The sequence below is a fragment of the Heptranchias perlo genome, unplaced genomic scaffold (genome assembly GCF_035084215.1).
Source record: "Heptranchias perlo isolate sHepPer1 unplaced genomic scaffold, sHepPer1.hap1 HAP1_SCAFFOLD_163, whole genome shotgun sequence".
Taxonomy (NCBI): Eukaryota; Metazoa; Chordata; class Chondrichthyes; order Hexanchiformes; family Hexanchidae; genus Heptranchias; species Heptranchias perlo.
The window spans coordinates 329,378-345,354 of record NW_027138892.1 but is presented as its reverse complement, the minus strand read 5'-3'; the positions used below and the strand labels follow the sequence as shown (position 1 = coordinate 345,354).

General features: G+C 47.0%; 1 protein-coding gene across 2 annotated transcripts; it reads left to right on the top strand.

Annotated features, from left to right (window-relative positions):
• Positions 1-2,658: 2,658 nt before the first annotated feature.
• LOC137309376 (zona pellucida sperm-binding protein 3-like) lies at positions 2,659-5,525 on the top strand. Of its 2 annotated transcripts, none has more exons than XM_067977624.1 (9): positions 2,659-3,035; positions 3,932-4,047; positions 4,135-4,238; positions 4,324-4,501; positions 4,587-4,713; positions 4,794-4,873; positions 4,954-5,075; positions 5,147-5,281; positions 5,364-5,525. In XM_067977624.1, exons 1-9 carry the CDS (start codon positions 2,892-2,894, stop codon positions 5,480-5,482), a joined length of 1,125 nt encoding a protein of 374 aa, XP_067833725.1. In that variant the 5' UTR covers positions 2,659-2,891; the 3' UTR covers positions 5,483-5,525. The 2 variants fall into 2 exon arrangements, with proteins under 2 accessions (XP_067833725.1, XP_067833727.1); XM_067977626.1 differs by having other exon boundaries at positions 2,954-3,035; positions 3,859-4,047.
• Positions 5,526-15,977: the final 10,452 nt, after the last annotated feature.

Here is a 15,977-nt window from a genome sequence, read left to right as displayed (position 1 = left end):
GGGTGGATCACGAGTACCTATTCGGGACTCTGCGCGCTTTCGGGTTCGGGTCGCATTTCGTCGCTCGGATCCGACTTGTGTACGCCGCCGCGGAGTGTCTGATTAAGGTTAACGGATCCTTGACGGCGCCCCTTCGCTTCGGGAGAGGAGTGCGTCAGGGGTGCCCCATGTCCGGCCAATTATACACCGTCTGCGTGGAGCCTTTCCTGCGCCTCTTGCGAAAGAGGCTGTCGGGACTGGCTCTGCGCGAGCCGGACGTGGAGGTCGTCCTTTCGGCTTACGCCGACGACGTGGTCCTCGTGGTCACGGATCCCCTTGACTTGCGGAGGATGCGCGAGTGCCAAGAGGTCTACTCTGCGGCGTCCTCCGCAAGGATCAACTGGGAGAAATGTTCCGGACTCCTGGTGGGTCAGTGGCGGGTGGACTCCCTGCCGGAGGAGCTCAGGCCTTTCGCCTGGAGTACCACGCACCTCCGGTACATGGGAGTCTACCTCGGCCCTGCCGAGGAAGCCTGGCCGGCGAACTGGGAAGAGCTGGAGGCCAAAGTCGCCGCTCGCCTGGCGCGCTGGACAGGACTGCTCCGAGTGTTATCCTACAGGGGTCGTGTGCTGGTCATAAACCAGCTGGTGGCCGCCATGTTGTGGTACCGGTTGGTCACTTTGACCCCCCCCCCTGACTTTGTCGCCAAGATTCAGAAGAAGTTTGTCGACTTCTTCTGGGCCAGAGGGATACACTGGGTCGCTGCCGCGGTCCTGAGTCTCCCGCTTAGGGAGGGCGGTCAGGGGCTGGTGTGCGTCCGCACCCAGGTGGCAACTTTCCGCCTTCGGACGCTGCGGCGATACCTGTACGTTGAGCGTCCTCTTAGATGGCGTGCGCTGGCGACGTATTTTTTCCGCCAGCTGCACGGCCTGAACTACGACACGCAGCTCCTGTTCATCTCGCTGGTGGGCGGCCGCATGTCTTTGCAGGAGCTGCCTGTCTTTTACCAGGATCTGCTCAGGGTCTGGAACATGGTCGCCTCCGGTCGGAGCTCTCGCCCGTCAGGGGTAGCGGCCGTCCTGCAGGAGCCGCTGCTCGGGAATCCGTTCCTCCGCGATATCGGCTTCGGCCGCTCGCGGCTGTCGGTGCGGAGGGCCGTGGCCAGTCGGGTGACCAGAGTCAGGGACGTCCTGGATGGCGGTGGGTCGGGTTGGTTGGAGCCGTGGGCGCTCGCCGCACGGATGTCCTCGTGGCGTGCCGGGGACGCGGCCATCGCCATCCGGGCGTTGAAATCGGCGCTCGGCCCTGACTCCACTCGGGATGTGGAGGCGGCTCAGGCGTGCGGAGCCATCCCGTCCGACCTGACCCCCGTTCGGACGGAGTTCCTCCTCGGCGCCAAACCCCGGAACCTCCCTCGGGGGGCCGCGCCTCACAACTTGAGTCGTCTCTCGGAAATTCCCTCCGTGCCGTTTCACACCGCGCGGAGGGATTTCCTGTACGGGCTGCTCCTGCACACCATCCACTTCCTCGCCCTCGTCTCTCGGCCGGACACGCCCTGGCGTGCCAGCCTGCCGTCCGGCGGAGACGGGGGTCCCCATTGGGAGGCTCTCTATACAGGGGTCCTCCCGTGTTACTTTGGGGATCTGGGGTGGAGGGTGGCGCACGGAGCAGTCGCGTGCAACCGGCGGTTACGCCATTTCACGGACACCCAGGCCGCTTGTGATTTCTGCGGCCTGGAGGAGTCCGTGTTCCATCTGTACACTGGGTGTGCGAGACTGCAGCCCCTGTTCCATTATTTGAAGGGGCTGCTCCTCAAGTTCTGGCTGCATTTCAGTCCCACGCTCCTGATCTTTGGCCGCCCGGTGAGGAGGGGGGCGGGCAGGTCGGTGGACGTTCTCGTGGGCCTGCTCCTGGGCCTGTCCAAGGTGGCCATCCACAGGTCTCGGATGATCGTGGTCCGTGGGGGCGGTCGCTCGGCCTGTCTGCCTCTCTTCCGCGGAATGCTCCGCGCCCGGGTGGCCCTGGAGATGGAGCACGCGGTGTCTGCCGGTACGCTCGAGGCTTTCCGCGGCCGGTGGGCACCGCAGGGGCTGGAGTGCATCCTGGACGAGGATAATAAAATTTTAATTTGAACACTTGGTTTTGGTTTATTTGGTTTTTAGTATTTAAGCACACCCCACACCCCCCCTTCTTATAAAAGGGGGGCCTAATGCACAAAAAAGGAAAAGGAAAAAAAAAACTCAGTTACACCGCTCACGATCTCCATCTTTTTTTCTTTTCTTTTTTTAGATAAAAAGAAAAAGAAAAAAAAAAAAGAAAAAAAAAAGAAAAGAGAGAAATAAAAAAAAAAAAGAGCAGAAACCTGGTCAAGTGCTTGTCAACATTTGACTGAAAAGGTTCAGTTTCAATGGGGTGACTGTCGCCAGTGAAATGTTGACAGGTCCTCACTAGTTTTCTTGCATTTTTACTTGCAGGTGAAGTACTGTGAGAGTCCGAGGCTTTTGTCACTGCCTTGATCCAAAAAAAAAGACATTGAGTTTTTTTTCTGAAAGACATCCAATCGCATCACAACAGCGACTCATTGAATTGGAATCAGGTGACTGCAGTGTATAAAAGGTGCTGGTTGGTGGGTAAAATGATCGTTGAGTTGTTTGGTATCATGGGGGGGTTTTGTAGTGAGAGGTTTGTTCCTGGTGTTCGTTGGAGTAGTTTGTTGCTCTGATACTTGGCAACAGTTTCGAGGGCAGAGATTTCTATGGAGAAGAGTAAAACCCACCCCTGTGCCCCAGAGAGTCCCTCCCCCTGTCCCTCCCTTTGGTTCCCATTTCAGTGTGTCTGAGGGGAGAAGTCTGTCTCCACTGCAGACTGTGACGGTGCAGTGTGGAGAGCAGAACCTGCTGGTGAGGGTAGACATGGATTTATTTAGAACCAGGCACCTGATTAAAGCTGCTGACCTGACCCTGGGGACAGCAGGTTGTCGGCCAACTAGGATCTACTCTCAGAACCACACTGTCCTCTTTGACTATGGGCTACATGAATGTGGCAGCAGATTGCAGGTAATGTGATTCCTCAACTCTTGCTCCAATTTCACTGTGCAGATTATTGCCCACTCTGAACTCATTAACATCGGGTGAAACTCCAGCCACTGAGGAGATCCCTGAATGAAATCTGTGTATAAATTCTTGCCCACTGTTAAATATCACCCTGTGTGAAACTACTTCTTTATGTTGACATGTCAATCTTAGCTTTATATTTGAAAAGAACTTCAACTTGTCACTGAGGGACTGCATCTTTCTTAAATGGGTCATTATTACTCTCTAACTCTGAGATTCAATTCTATTGACCTTGAACCTTCACCTACATTTCTCCAAACCACTCTGTTCTTTCGTGCTTTAATTGATTTATCTTTTCTTTGCCTTCCTGTGGATATTCAGGCCTGTTGCCTCAACTTGTGGTCAATGAATGTTCAGTGTGGAAGTTCCTGTTGAGAGTTCTCTTGAAAGATGAAACAAGTGGAATAATAATTGGGATACAATGTATTAAAGGGGAACTCCACTTTTGGTTATTACACCTGCCAATCCCCTTGATTCCACAGCCACAGATGAGGTTTAAAAGTGATGTTGTGTTTTGTGCTCCTTATCAGGGGTAACTTGAAGCCCCTTCAGGTGAAAGCTCCATTCTATATGGGAAATGATGCTCATCAAATTCAGCTGTGCCAATCAGTTCAGGGTTTCTGATTGCAGGCCTGAAGTCTCCTGTAATAGAAGGTGGACTGAGCAGAGTAACAGAGGCTGCTCCAGGCAACTTCCACCTATGGTGGAGCTGCTTCAATCATGTCATTGAGGGGTTTCAGCTGCTCCTCAAACTGTTGCTTCACAGGGCAGGAAAATTACCAGAAATAGCTTTTGTCCAATGAGACCAGCTCTTCATTCCTTAAGCTGATGTCGATCAGATGGCTGGAGATTTCCTGGTCTACGCCACCCACCTGAACCACACCCCAAATGCTCGTGGATCTGTCATTGTGAGAACTAATGGAGCCATCATTCCCATTGAGTGCCACTATTTTAGGTAAGAATCTTTACTCTGTGGCAAATAAGGTCTACAGCAGGTGCAGTTATCTGAAGTTGTCCTGAAATTACACTCCTGTCTTTCCAGGAAGGGCAATGTGAGCAGTGACCCTATCAAGCCCACCTGGATCCCATTCAGCTCTACCAAGTCTGGAGAACGGCTTCTGTCATTCTCACTGCGACTTATGAACGGTACGTGATGGGTGGATGGGGAGTGCTTTTCTGTCGTCTCCTTCTGGGAGTTACACCCACTGTTTCTCCAACCCTTGTCCTTCAGATGACTGGCTGACAGAGCGCACCTCGACTGTCTACTACCTGGGTGACCTCATTCACATTGAGGCCTCTGTTTCAATGACCAACCACATGCCCTTGAAGCTCTACATTGACAGCTGTGCAGCTACATTGAGCCCAGACAAGGATTCCACCCCAAGATACAACATCATTGACTACCATGGGTAAGGAGCTCTCTGCTTTCTCCAGCTGGTTATGTCTCAATAGGTTCACTAAATTCACTTTGTCCCTTTTTTAATCTTTCTTCAGTTGCCTCCTGGACAGCAAAGCTGAGGACTCCTTTTCAACCTTTGTGTTGCCAAGAGGTGAACGTGAGCTGGACAAACTCCAGTTTGACCTGGATGCGTTCCGCTTCTTTGGAGATGACCGTTCCTTGGTAAGAGGAAGTCAAACATTGGGTTCCCCATGTTGGGAGGAGGTCACTAAATAACAACTTGTATTGAATGTGTCCCTCAGATTTTCATCACCTGTCACCTGAAAGTTGCTGCAGTGGATCGGAGAGATTCCATGAACAAAGCTTGTACTTTCCAGAATATGTAAGTTCCCTCTCTCTCTCGGATGTGTTGTATTAAAGGGTGATGGACAACCTGGTTGATAAACTGATTCTCTGGTTTAGCTGGACCCCATTAGAAGAATCGACAAATGATGTGTGTGCCTGTTGTCATCTGGATAACTGCGGTGCCACGAGGGAATTCCGACTTGATTCCAGAGGAAGGAGGGATCTTGTATCTGGACCTGGTAGGACATTGATCCTCTCTATGTTGGAGGTCACCCTTTACCCTCTCTAACTGGAATGTTTGATATTGCAGGGAGTGATGCTGAATTGAAGTGGGAGGGTGAGGCCTCACTTGGACCCCTGGTCATTCTGGATCCTTATGTGACAGACCTGGCAACTGAGCCCCTTAATGAGGTTGAGCAAAGGATGCAGGAGAGGTCACCAGGTGGTGAGTTGGCCGACTGCTGGTTTCCATTTTCCCCTCAGTATTTCCTTCCCTCACTGACCATTGGTTTCTTGTTCCTTTTTAGGTGTGGCGTCTGAGGTGGTCCTGATTTTGGCCCTGACTGTGACCGCTGTCTCTCTGATCTCTGCCTCTTTGATCGCCTTGTTTCTGTACAGGAAACACAAGCAAACCCAGTTCAACTAGTTATCAAATGACCAATAAATCAGTGACTACTTGTATCTTCGAATGGCTGGTTGCTCATTTTTCATTATCTGGCTCCAATCAGCATGCAATGAGTGCTCAATACTATTCGTAACACTCTGCACTCCTCCACAGTTCCTCCTGTTAGTGAAATAGGTTTTAATGAGTCCATGTAAGTAGTGGCAGAATGTCTGGTAATAGTGTATCCAGGCCCAGTCCATGGAAGGCTGCAGCAATGGGTGAAGGCTTGCTCGGCCATCATTGTGCAGGTCAATGAGCTCTGAAGGGACAGTGGGACTGGCCTGTGTTACTGGTGCCGGCTGGTTGATGGCCCAATCATTCCCTTGGTGCTCTGCAGTCATTGATCACTCGAATCCCCACACGGGCTCCAAACTCCAGTTAAACTTTCCCGTTCGGAGCTAATTGTCCAAACACCAATAGGATTGAAAGTTGGTGGCCTTGGAACTCTCTTCCAAGATTGAAGATCTCTGCCCCTGGTGTAAAGAATCTTGTTTCGTGGGGCTGGGACTCCAGGTTGATTTCAAATGCTCAGTGTAAAGGTTAATGTACACGGGCCAATGTTGTGCCCATCTGGTGCAGGCACAGTGAGAGTGCGAGGGACGGGGAGCCCAGCGGTTGTGATTTAACTCTGTTGGATTTGAATTTCACCTGTCTTCTTGTGAGCACAGACTGAAGTTTCTTTATCTTCAGCTTCCCCTCACGACAGGCCCTCAGGGTTTTATTGTATATAGTTCGTCCTATTTTCAGATTACATTATTTATCGTTCACTATATTTGAAGGGTGGTCATAGGAACAGGAGTAGGCCATTTAGCCCCTCGAGACTGGTCCACCATTCAATGAGATCATGGTTGATCTGTGACGTAACTCCGTATACCTGCCTTAGTCACACCCCTTACCTTTTGGTTAACAAAATTTTATTCTGAGATAATAGATTTAACAATTGAGCTAGCATCAACTGCCCTTTGTGGAAGAGTGTTCCTAACTTCTCCCACTCTTTGCGTGTAGAAGTGTCTCTTAACTTCACTCCTGAAAGCCCTGATTCTTATTTTTAGTTTATGTCCCCTGGTCGCTGAACTCACTGTTTTTATAACTTTACAGTGAATTGGGTCCAATCCATGTCTGGGACACCCTTTACTTTGAAATATTGAAATTTGTTCATAAAATGTTCTTCAGATTAATAAGAGAATGTTTAACTTTACTGAGCTGGGTTTTTCTTTTTGGTAAATCAGACATTCAGGGGGTCGAGTAAACAGGATGGGAGCTGTTAGCAGTCAACACCCTCGCTTCAGACAACATTCTTTGGCAGTGGAAACCACTCCTCCATTTAAATCAAATCATGGTAATATTTTACTTGAGCTATAATCACTGAAGTTTAGTGTTTAAACATAGCAGGAGATCCAGGCTCGTTCTGTTCAAGTAGAATAACAATGAGTTAGTGGGAACTTTTAACAATAGCAATTCACTTCTGCTCACTGTACACACTGAAGGTGACTTTTTTTTCCAGTGGAAACTGCAGTCAGACGGCCCCTCCTCACTTTCACTCTGAGCTTCTTCACACCATTGACAAATAGTGTTCGGAAACTTTAAACCCAATAGATGAAAATACATTCAAGTGTAGTGTAGGGCCATCTGACCCTCTTCTGACTGTTGTCTGATTTACATTGTAACATTTCAGGGAGACTTTACAAACTAGATATACTTTGGGATTTTGTTTACAAGTTGCAAAAAAAACTATGTAGAAATGCTTCATGAATTCATTCTCAATGAAGCTTAGGATCTAACAGTACAGAAACAGGTGACTTTCCTCTTGCTCCTCATCCAATTTAATGTTCCTCTGTTCCAAGGTCCCTATACACGACACAAAGCTGGGGTGGAATGTGAGCTGTGAGGAGGATGGAAAGAGGTTCCAATGTGATTTAGATAAGTTGTGTGAGTGGGCAAGAACATAGCAGATGCAATATAACGTGGATAAATGTGAGGTTATCCACTTTGGTTGTAAAAACAGAAAAGCAGATTATTATCTGAATGGTGAGAGATTGGGAAAAGGGGAGGTGCAACGAGACCTGGGTGTTCTTGTCTGCCAGTCGCTGAAAGCGAGCATTCAAGTGCAGCAAACAGTTAGGAAGGCAAGAGGATTTGAGTATAGGAACAGGGATGTCTTACTGTAGTTGTACGGGTCTTGGTGAGACAACATCTGGAGTATTGTGTGCAGTTTTGGTCTCCTTATCTGAGGAAGGATATCCTTGCCATGGAAGGAGTGCAACGAAGGTTTACCAGACTGATTCCTGGGATGGCAGGACTGATTTATGAGGAGAGATTGGGTCGACTCGGTCTATATTCGCTCGAGTTTAGAAGAATGAGAGGTGATCTCATCAAAACATATAAAATTCCAGCAGGACGAGATGCAGGGAGGATGTTCCCGATGGCTGGGGAGTCCAGAACCAGGGGTCACAGTCTCAGGATACGGGGTATGCCATTTAGAACAGAGATGAGGAGAAATTTCTTCACTCAGAGGGTGGTGAACCTGTGGAATTCTCTACCACAGAACGCAGTGGAGGCCAAGTCATTAGATGTATTCAAGAAGGAGGTAGATATATTTATTAATGCTAAAGGGGGAAAAGTGGGAACAGGATACTGAGTTAGAAGATCAGCCATGATCATTTTGAATGGTGGAGCAGGCCCGAAGGGCTGAATGGCCTTCTCTTGCTCCTTTTTTCTATGTTTCTATACTCCCGTTTAAAATAATTCATGGAGTCTGTGTCAATAACACTTTCGGGCAGAACTCGACATTGTCCCTTCCCTCTCTGTAAAGATTTTTTTGAACCATAAACATGTATCTTTTGCCATGTCACATTTGACCCTCGGGCTTATAGAATCATAGAAATTTACAGCACAGAAGGAGGCTATTCGGCCCATTGTGTCTGTGCCAGCTGAAAAAGAGCTATCCAGCCTGATCGCACTCTTGGTCTTGGTCCGCAGCCTTGTAGGTGACGGCCCTTCAAGTGCACATCCAAGTACTTTTTAAAAAGCGATGTGGGTTTCTGCCTCTACCACCCGTTCAGCCAGTAAGGTCCATTCTCACACCACCCTCTGGGTGAAAAAAATTATCCACAGATCCCCTCTAATCCTTCTACCAATTACTTGAAATATATGCCCCCTGGTTATTGGCCTCTCTGCTGAGGGAAATGGACCTTAATATCCTTTTTTTATTTGTTCATGGGATGTGGGCGTCGCTGGCAAGGGCAGAATTTATTGCCCATCCGAAATTGCCCTTGAGAAGGTGGTGGTGAGCTGCCTTCTTGGAAGTGATGCAGTTCGTCTGTCCCTCAATAATTTTTTTCGGTCAATTAAATCCCCCCTCAGCCTCCTCTGTTTCAATGAAAACAACTCCAGCCGATCCAATCCTTCCTCATAGCTAAAATTCTCCAGTCCTGGAACATCCTTGTAAATCTCCTCTGTACCCTCTCTGGTGCAATCCCATCTTTCATCGTGTTTGTCTGTCGAGCGGTCACGCAGATCGAAATGTATCGAATGGTTTCAAGGCGCAAATGAACATTGGTGTGAATGGGACATGTGCCCAATAGAAACAGCGGTCGGAGCAGAACAAACTAAAAGGCGTGAGATCGTGAAAGTGAATGTTAGAGTCGGCAATGGAGCAGGAAAGTGTCCATGAAATAGAAGGAGGAAAGTAAAGGCGGCATATTGACTGTGGAAGAAAGAAAAAGCTGGGAGAAGAGGCGGGTTTGAACTGTGGAACATCAAGTGCAGGCATGTGAGAGTGCTGGGATTTGACGGAATTAAAAGGTTTCACCAAAATAATATTATTTCTTGTGCTCAAGATTGATTTCTTGCTGCAGTCTCTGAGCATATGTGGCAATGGAGAAAATCGGTAAATGACACTCTGTGGAGACTCGGATTCGAACTGGGGTCACTGCGACCACAACGCAGAGTATTAACCACAAAACGATCACGACGAGGGACATCAGGTGTGTCAGTTGCGTCCGAACAACAGCAATGGCGCTGCTTCGAAAAGAAGGATTCTGAGCGATGAGGCCGAAACAACCAGCACCTCAAATTGGAGCAGCGGTGGGATTTAAACCCACGGCACACAGAGACTGGGATCTAAATCCAGCGCTTTCGACCGCTCAGCCACACTACCATGTCACCTCTACCACCTTTAGAATCTGGGAACTGGTGATTGAAAAGCGGCTTTCTTACTCTGACCTTTCAGTCCAAGACTTTTGCCTTGAAAGAATAAAATAAAAGGGCTTTCTTTGCACTGTTCATGCGACAAGGTGGCCGAGTGGTTACGGGAACGGACTGCTAATCCACTGTGCTCTGCACCCATGGTTTTGTATCCCACCCGCGCCATTATTGTATTTTTTTAATCGTTCATGGGATGTGGGCGTCGCTGGCAAGGCCACCATTTATTGCCCATCCCTAATTGCCCTTGAGAAGGTGGTGGTGAGCGGCCTTCTTGAACCGTTGCAGTCCGTGTGGTGAAGGTTCTCCCAATGTGCTGTTAGGAAGGGAGTTCCAGGATTTTGACTGAGCAACGCTGAAGGAACGGTGATATATTTCCAAGTCGGGATGGTGTGTGACTTGGAGGGGAACGTGCAGGTGGTGTTGTTCCCATGTGCCTGCTGCCCTTGTCCTTCTAGCTGTTAGAGGTTGCGGGTTTGGTCGGTGCTGTCGAAGAAGCCTTGGCGAGTTACTGCAGTGTATCCTGCAGATGGTACACACTGCAGCCACTATGCGCCGGTGGTGAAGGGAGTGAATGTTTTGGGTGGTGGATGGGATGCAAATCAAGTGGGCTACTTTGTCCTGGATGGTGTCGAGATTCTTGAATGTTGTTGGAGCTGCACTCATCCAGGCAAGTGGAGAGTATTCCATCACACTCCTTACTTGTGCCTCGCAGATGGTGGAAAGGCTTTGGGGAGTCCAGAGGTGGGTCACTCACCACAGAATACCCAGCTTCTGGCCTACTCTTGTAACCACAGTATTTATATGGCTGGTCCAGTTAAGTTTCTGGTCAATGGTGACCCCCAGGATGTTGATGGTGGGGGATTCGGCGATGGTAATGCCATTGAATGTCAAGGGGAGGTGGTTAGACTCTCTCTTGGTGGAGGTTGTCATTGCCTGGCAATTGTCTGGCGTGAATGTTACTTGCCACTTATCATCCCAAGCCTGGATGTTGTCCAGGTCTTGCTGCATGTGGGCACTGACTGCATCTTATCTGTGGGGTTGCGAATGGAACTGAACACTGCACAATCGTCAGCAAACATCCCCATTTCTGACCTTATGATGGGGGAAAGGTCATTGATGAAGCAGCTGAAGATGGTTGGGCCAAAGACACTGCCCTGAGGAACTCCAGCAGCAATGTCCTGGGGCTGAGATGATTGGCCTCCAACAACCACTCCATCTTCTTTTGCGCTCGGTATGCCGATCCAGTGGAGAGCTTTCCACCGGAGCGGCAGCTGAACGGATGGTCTCAATCTTTGTGACAGAATAGTCCAGGAGCTCCTCACAATTTTTTTGGTGAGGGTGGAAGAGGCAGGGGGTGCAAGAAGACGGTTTGTGGTCGAGAAGAGATACAGGGGATATCTTTGGATTCCAGGATGATCCTGGAATAGTGAGCAGTTTTCTGTCTCACTCTGTTCAGAGAGAAAGAGACAGAGACCTACGCAGGAAAACAGAGAAACGATGAGGCACATACACAGACAAACAGACACAGACACACAGAAACAGACACACATACACATGGAGTGACTCAGAAATACAGAGATACAGAACATGGATAATTTGGCTGATTTTTCATCGATTTCTGTCGTAGATTTCGTGAAATCTTGCAGATCAATTAAAATGAGCATAAAACTCGCGATGTTCAACATCGTGGAATTTCAATTCACTTAAGAATTATTAATTCGACAAGGAACTTGTTGAATTTTGAAACGCAGAGATGAAACAGGTTGATGAATGACGGGATCTGAAGTCTGTCAAATTTGAACCTGCGCGGGGGAAATGAATGAATTTCGAATCTGTCACCTTAATCAACAGTCAGCAAAAATCACAATTGCTCTGCATCCAGTCCTCAAATAGTCTCCGTACAATAATATTCTGAAAGTGACAATCACCTGTTTTTTTGCTCTGTAGTTTATTTTTAGGAAGAAGCTCGGCGAAGACATAAAATTAAAAGTTGGCGTCTTATAAATGCTTCCTCCCCGTCGGGGAATTAAACCCCGGACGAAGGCGGGGCAACTCACCACGATAAGAGAGAAAGAAAGAAAGAAAGAAAGACAGAATCAGTTGTTCGTTGTCTAACAAAGAGATGGAAATGTAAAAGGTTCTTTCAAGAGTGGCCCGGAGAAAATGAAACAAACTGTCATCAAACAAATCGTTGAAAGAAATGCACTGATACATGAAGCATGTCTAACACCATCTGGGATGAGTGCACAGTCAATGTAGCAGTTGCTCGTTAGTATAGTGGTGAGGGTCCCCGACGGTTACGCGAGAGACCGGGGTTCAATTCCCCGACGGGGAGATTAAACTTTCGCAGCCTTGAAAAGCTTTTTCTCTCATTTATCTCTAATATTCGATGCGGAATATACAGTGTAAAACTGACTCGGAGTTTCCCACTTTCCCCAATTTAATTTCACTGATATTCCAGCGGTTTTAAAATCTGCTCTCAGCTTCACTCTTCACCTCGATTATCGACTGGTTTCTGTGATGGTGGGGATTTCGGGAGGAGGCCGAGATGGATCATCCACTCGGCACTTCTGGCTGAAGACGGTTTCTAAAACTTTGCACTCACACGCTGGGCTTTACCATCATTGAGGATGGGGATGTTCATAGAGCATCTTCCCATGAGTTGTTTAATCATCCACCATCATTCACAAATGGGTGTGGCAGGACTGCAGAGCTTTGATCTGATCCGTTGTTTGTGGGATCGTTTAGCTCTGTCTACAGCATGCTGCTTCCACTGTTTGTCAAGTACTCCTGTGTTACTTTCAGTTTATTGGTGTGTGTGAGTGTTTATGTAGCGAGGACTGTTTGTGTATGTGTGAATATGACGATGTCTGTCTCACTTGTTAGATGCGTTTCTGAGTGTCCCTCTCTTTCTTTCTATCTGTCACTTTTAACCTGCTCCCCAAATAATTTTTCTCTGGACCTTGACTAACAAAGAGATAGAAAGTAAGTCTTCTTTCAACAGTGGCATGTGGAAAGTTAATCAAATTGTCATCAAAGAAGTCGTTAAAATAGATTCACTGAAACATGCATCCTTTTCATTGCTGTATGTGAGATCTTTCATGTCTGCGCCTGTTCCGAGACCTGTCTCTCTCTGTTTCGGGCTGGTGACAGCGCGATTGTGCGTTTCATTTCTTGCCCATCATTGTGGTTCTCACATCGAGCTGAAGCGTGAGGCAGAGAGCAGATTTTTAAAATCGCTGTGAAAACAATTTGTGGAAGTGGGAAAGGCCGAGTCAGTTTTTCATTGTATTTTCAACATCCAATATTGCAGATAAATGAAAGTGAAGCTTCGATAGCAGCAATAACCGCCTCATCGGGCAAGTGAACCCCGGTCTCCCGCGTGACAGGCGGGGATACTCACCACGATACTAACGAGGAATTCGTGCAGACGTTTGCCGTATATTCACCACAGATGCTTCACGTTTCAGTGAATCTGTTTGAACTGTTCATTTGGTGACAGTTTGTTTAACTTTCCACGGACCACTGTTGAAAGAAGAATTACCGACCACTTTTCCATCTCATGTTGGATCATGATGTGGGTAACGCGGGAGAGAGTGAGACAGATCTTCTCAGGAAAATATAGAAAATATGAGGCACATACACAGACAGACAGACAGACACAGACACACATACACATGGATTGACTCAGAAATACTGAGAGTCAGAATATGGATAATTTGGCTGATTTTTGTTCCATTTCTGTCGTTGATTTCGTCAATTCTTGCAGATCAATTAAAATGAGCATAAAACTCGAGGTACTCAATGCTGTGGAATTTTAATTCACTTAAGAATTATTAATTCTACAAGAAACTTGTTGAATTTTGAAACGCAGAGATGAAACAGGTTGATGAATGACGGGATCTGAAGTCTGTCAGATTTGAACCTGCGCGGGGGAAATGAATGAATTTCGAATCTATCACCGAACCCACCAGTTGGTAAAAATCACAATTGCTCTGCATCCAGTCCTCAAATAGTCTCCGTACAATAATATTCTGAAAGTGACAATCACCTGCTTTTTTGCTCTGTAGTTTTTGTTTAGGAAGAAGCTCGGCGAAGACATAAAATTAAAAGTTAGCGTCTGAAAACTGCTACTTCCCAGTCGGGGTATTAAACCCCGGACTAAGGTGGGGCAACTCACCACGATAAGAGAGAAAGAAAGAACGAAAGAAAGACAGAGTCAGTTGTCGTTGTCTAACAAAGAGATGGAAATGTAAATGGTTCTTTCAAGAGTGGCCCGTGGAAATTGAAACAAACTGTCATCAAATAAATAGTTAAAAGAAATGCACTGATTCGTGAAGCATGTCTAACACCATCTGGGATGAGTGCACAGTCAATGCAGCAGTTCCTCGTTAGTATAGTGGTGAGTATCCCCGCCTGTCGCGCCGGAGACCGGGGTTCAATTCCTCGCCTTTTAAAGCTTTTTCTCTCATTTATCTCTAATATTCGATGCGGAATATACAGTGTAAAACTGACTCGGAGTTTCCCACTTTCCCCGATTTAATTTCACTGATATTCCAGCGGTTTTAAAATCTGCTCTCAGCTTCACTCTTCACCTCGATGTTCGACTGGTTTCTGTGATGTTGGGGATTTCGGGAGGAGGCCGAGATGGATCATCCACTCGGCACTTCTTGCTGAAGACGGTTTCTAAAACTTTGCACTCACACGCTGGGCTTTACCATCATTGAGGATGGGGATGTTCATAGAGCCTCTTCCCATTAGTTGTTTAATTATCCACCATCATTCACAAATGGGTGTGGCAGGACTGCAGAGCTTTGATCTGATCCGTTGTTTGTGGGATTGTTCAGCTCTGTCCACAGCATGCTGCTTCCACTGTTTGTCAAGTAGTCCTGTGTTACTTTCAGGTTATTGGTGTGTGTATATGTCTGTGTGCGAGTGTTTATGTAGCTCGGAATGTGTGTGTTTGTGTATGTGTGAATATGACTATGTCTGTCTCACTTGTTATATGCGTTTCTGAGTGTCCCTCTCTTTCTTTCTATCTGTCACTTTTAACCTGCTCCCCAAATAATTTTTCTCTGGACCTTGACTAACAAAGAGATAGAAAGTAAGTCTTCTTTCAACAGTGGCATGTGGAAAGTTAATCAAATTGTCATCAAAGAAGTCGTTAAAATAGATTCACTGAAACATGCATCCTTTTCATTGCTGCATGTGAGATCTTTCATGTCTGCGCCTGTTCCGAGACCTGTCTCTCTCTGTTTCGGGCTGGTGACAGCGCGATTGTGCGTTTCATTTCTTGCCCATCATTGTGGTTCTCACATCGAGCTGAAGCGTGAGGCAGAGAGCAGATTTTTAAAATCGCTGTGAAATCAATTTGTGGAAGTGGGAAAGGCCGAGTCAGTTTTTCATTGTATTTTCAACATCCAATATTGCAGATAAATGAAAGTGAAGCTTCGAAAGCAGCAATAACCGCCTCATCGGGGAATTGAACCCCGGTCTCCCGCGTGACAGGCGGGGATACTCACCACTATACTAACGAGGAATTCGTGCAGACGTTTGCCGTATATTCACCACAGATGCTTCACGTTTCAGTGAATCTGTTTGAACTGTTCATTTGGTGACAGTTTGTTTAACTTTCCACGGACCACTGTTGAAAGAAGAATTACCGACCACTTTTCCATCTCATGTTGGATCATGATGTGGGTAACGCGGGAGAGAGTGAGACAGATCTTCTCAGGAAAATATAGAAAATATGAGGCACATACACAGACAGACAGACAGACACAGACACATACACATGGATTGACTCAGAAATACTGAGAGTCAGAATATGGATAATTTGGCTGATTTTTGTTCTATTTCTGTCGTAGATTTCGTGAAATCTTGCAGATCAATTAAAATGAGCATAAAACTCGAGGTACTCAATGCTGTGGAATTTGAATTCACTTAAGAATTATTAATTCTACAAGAAACTTGTTGAATTTTGAAACGCAGAGATGAAACAGGTTGATGAATGACGGGATCTGAAGTCTGTCAGATTTGAACCTGCGCGAGGGAAATGAATGAATTTCGAATCTGTCACCTAACCCACCAGTTAGTAAAAATCACAATTGCTCTGCATCCAGTACAATAATATTCTGAAAGTGACAATCACCTGTTTTTTTTCTCTATAGTTTTTGTTTAGGAAGAAGCTCGGCGAAGACATAAAATTAAAAGTTGGCATCTTATAAATGCTTCCTCCCCGTCGGGGAATTCAACCCCGGACGAAGGCGGG

What these genes read in the sequence shown, in the direction of transcription:
- LOC137309376 (XM_067977624.1), top strand. Translation starts at nt 2,892, where the DNA reads ATGGATTTATTTAGAACCAGGCACCTGATTAAAGCTGCTGACCTGACC. An exon ending in AATGTGGCAGCAGATTGCAG is followed by an intron (nt 3,036 to 3,931) that starts GTAATGTGATTC and finishes GATGTCGATCAG; the next exon opens with ATGGCTGGAGATTTCCTGGT. An exon ending in GGATCTTGTATCTGGACCTG is followed by an intron (nt 5,076 to 5,146) that starts GTAGGACATTGA and finishes TTGATATTGCAG; the next exon opens with GGAGTGATGCTGAATTGAAG.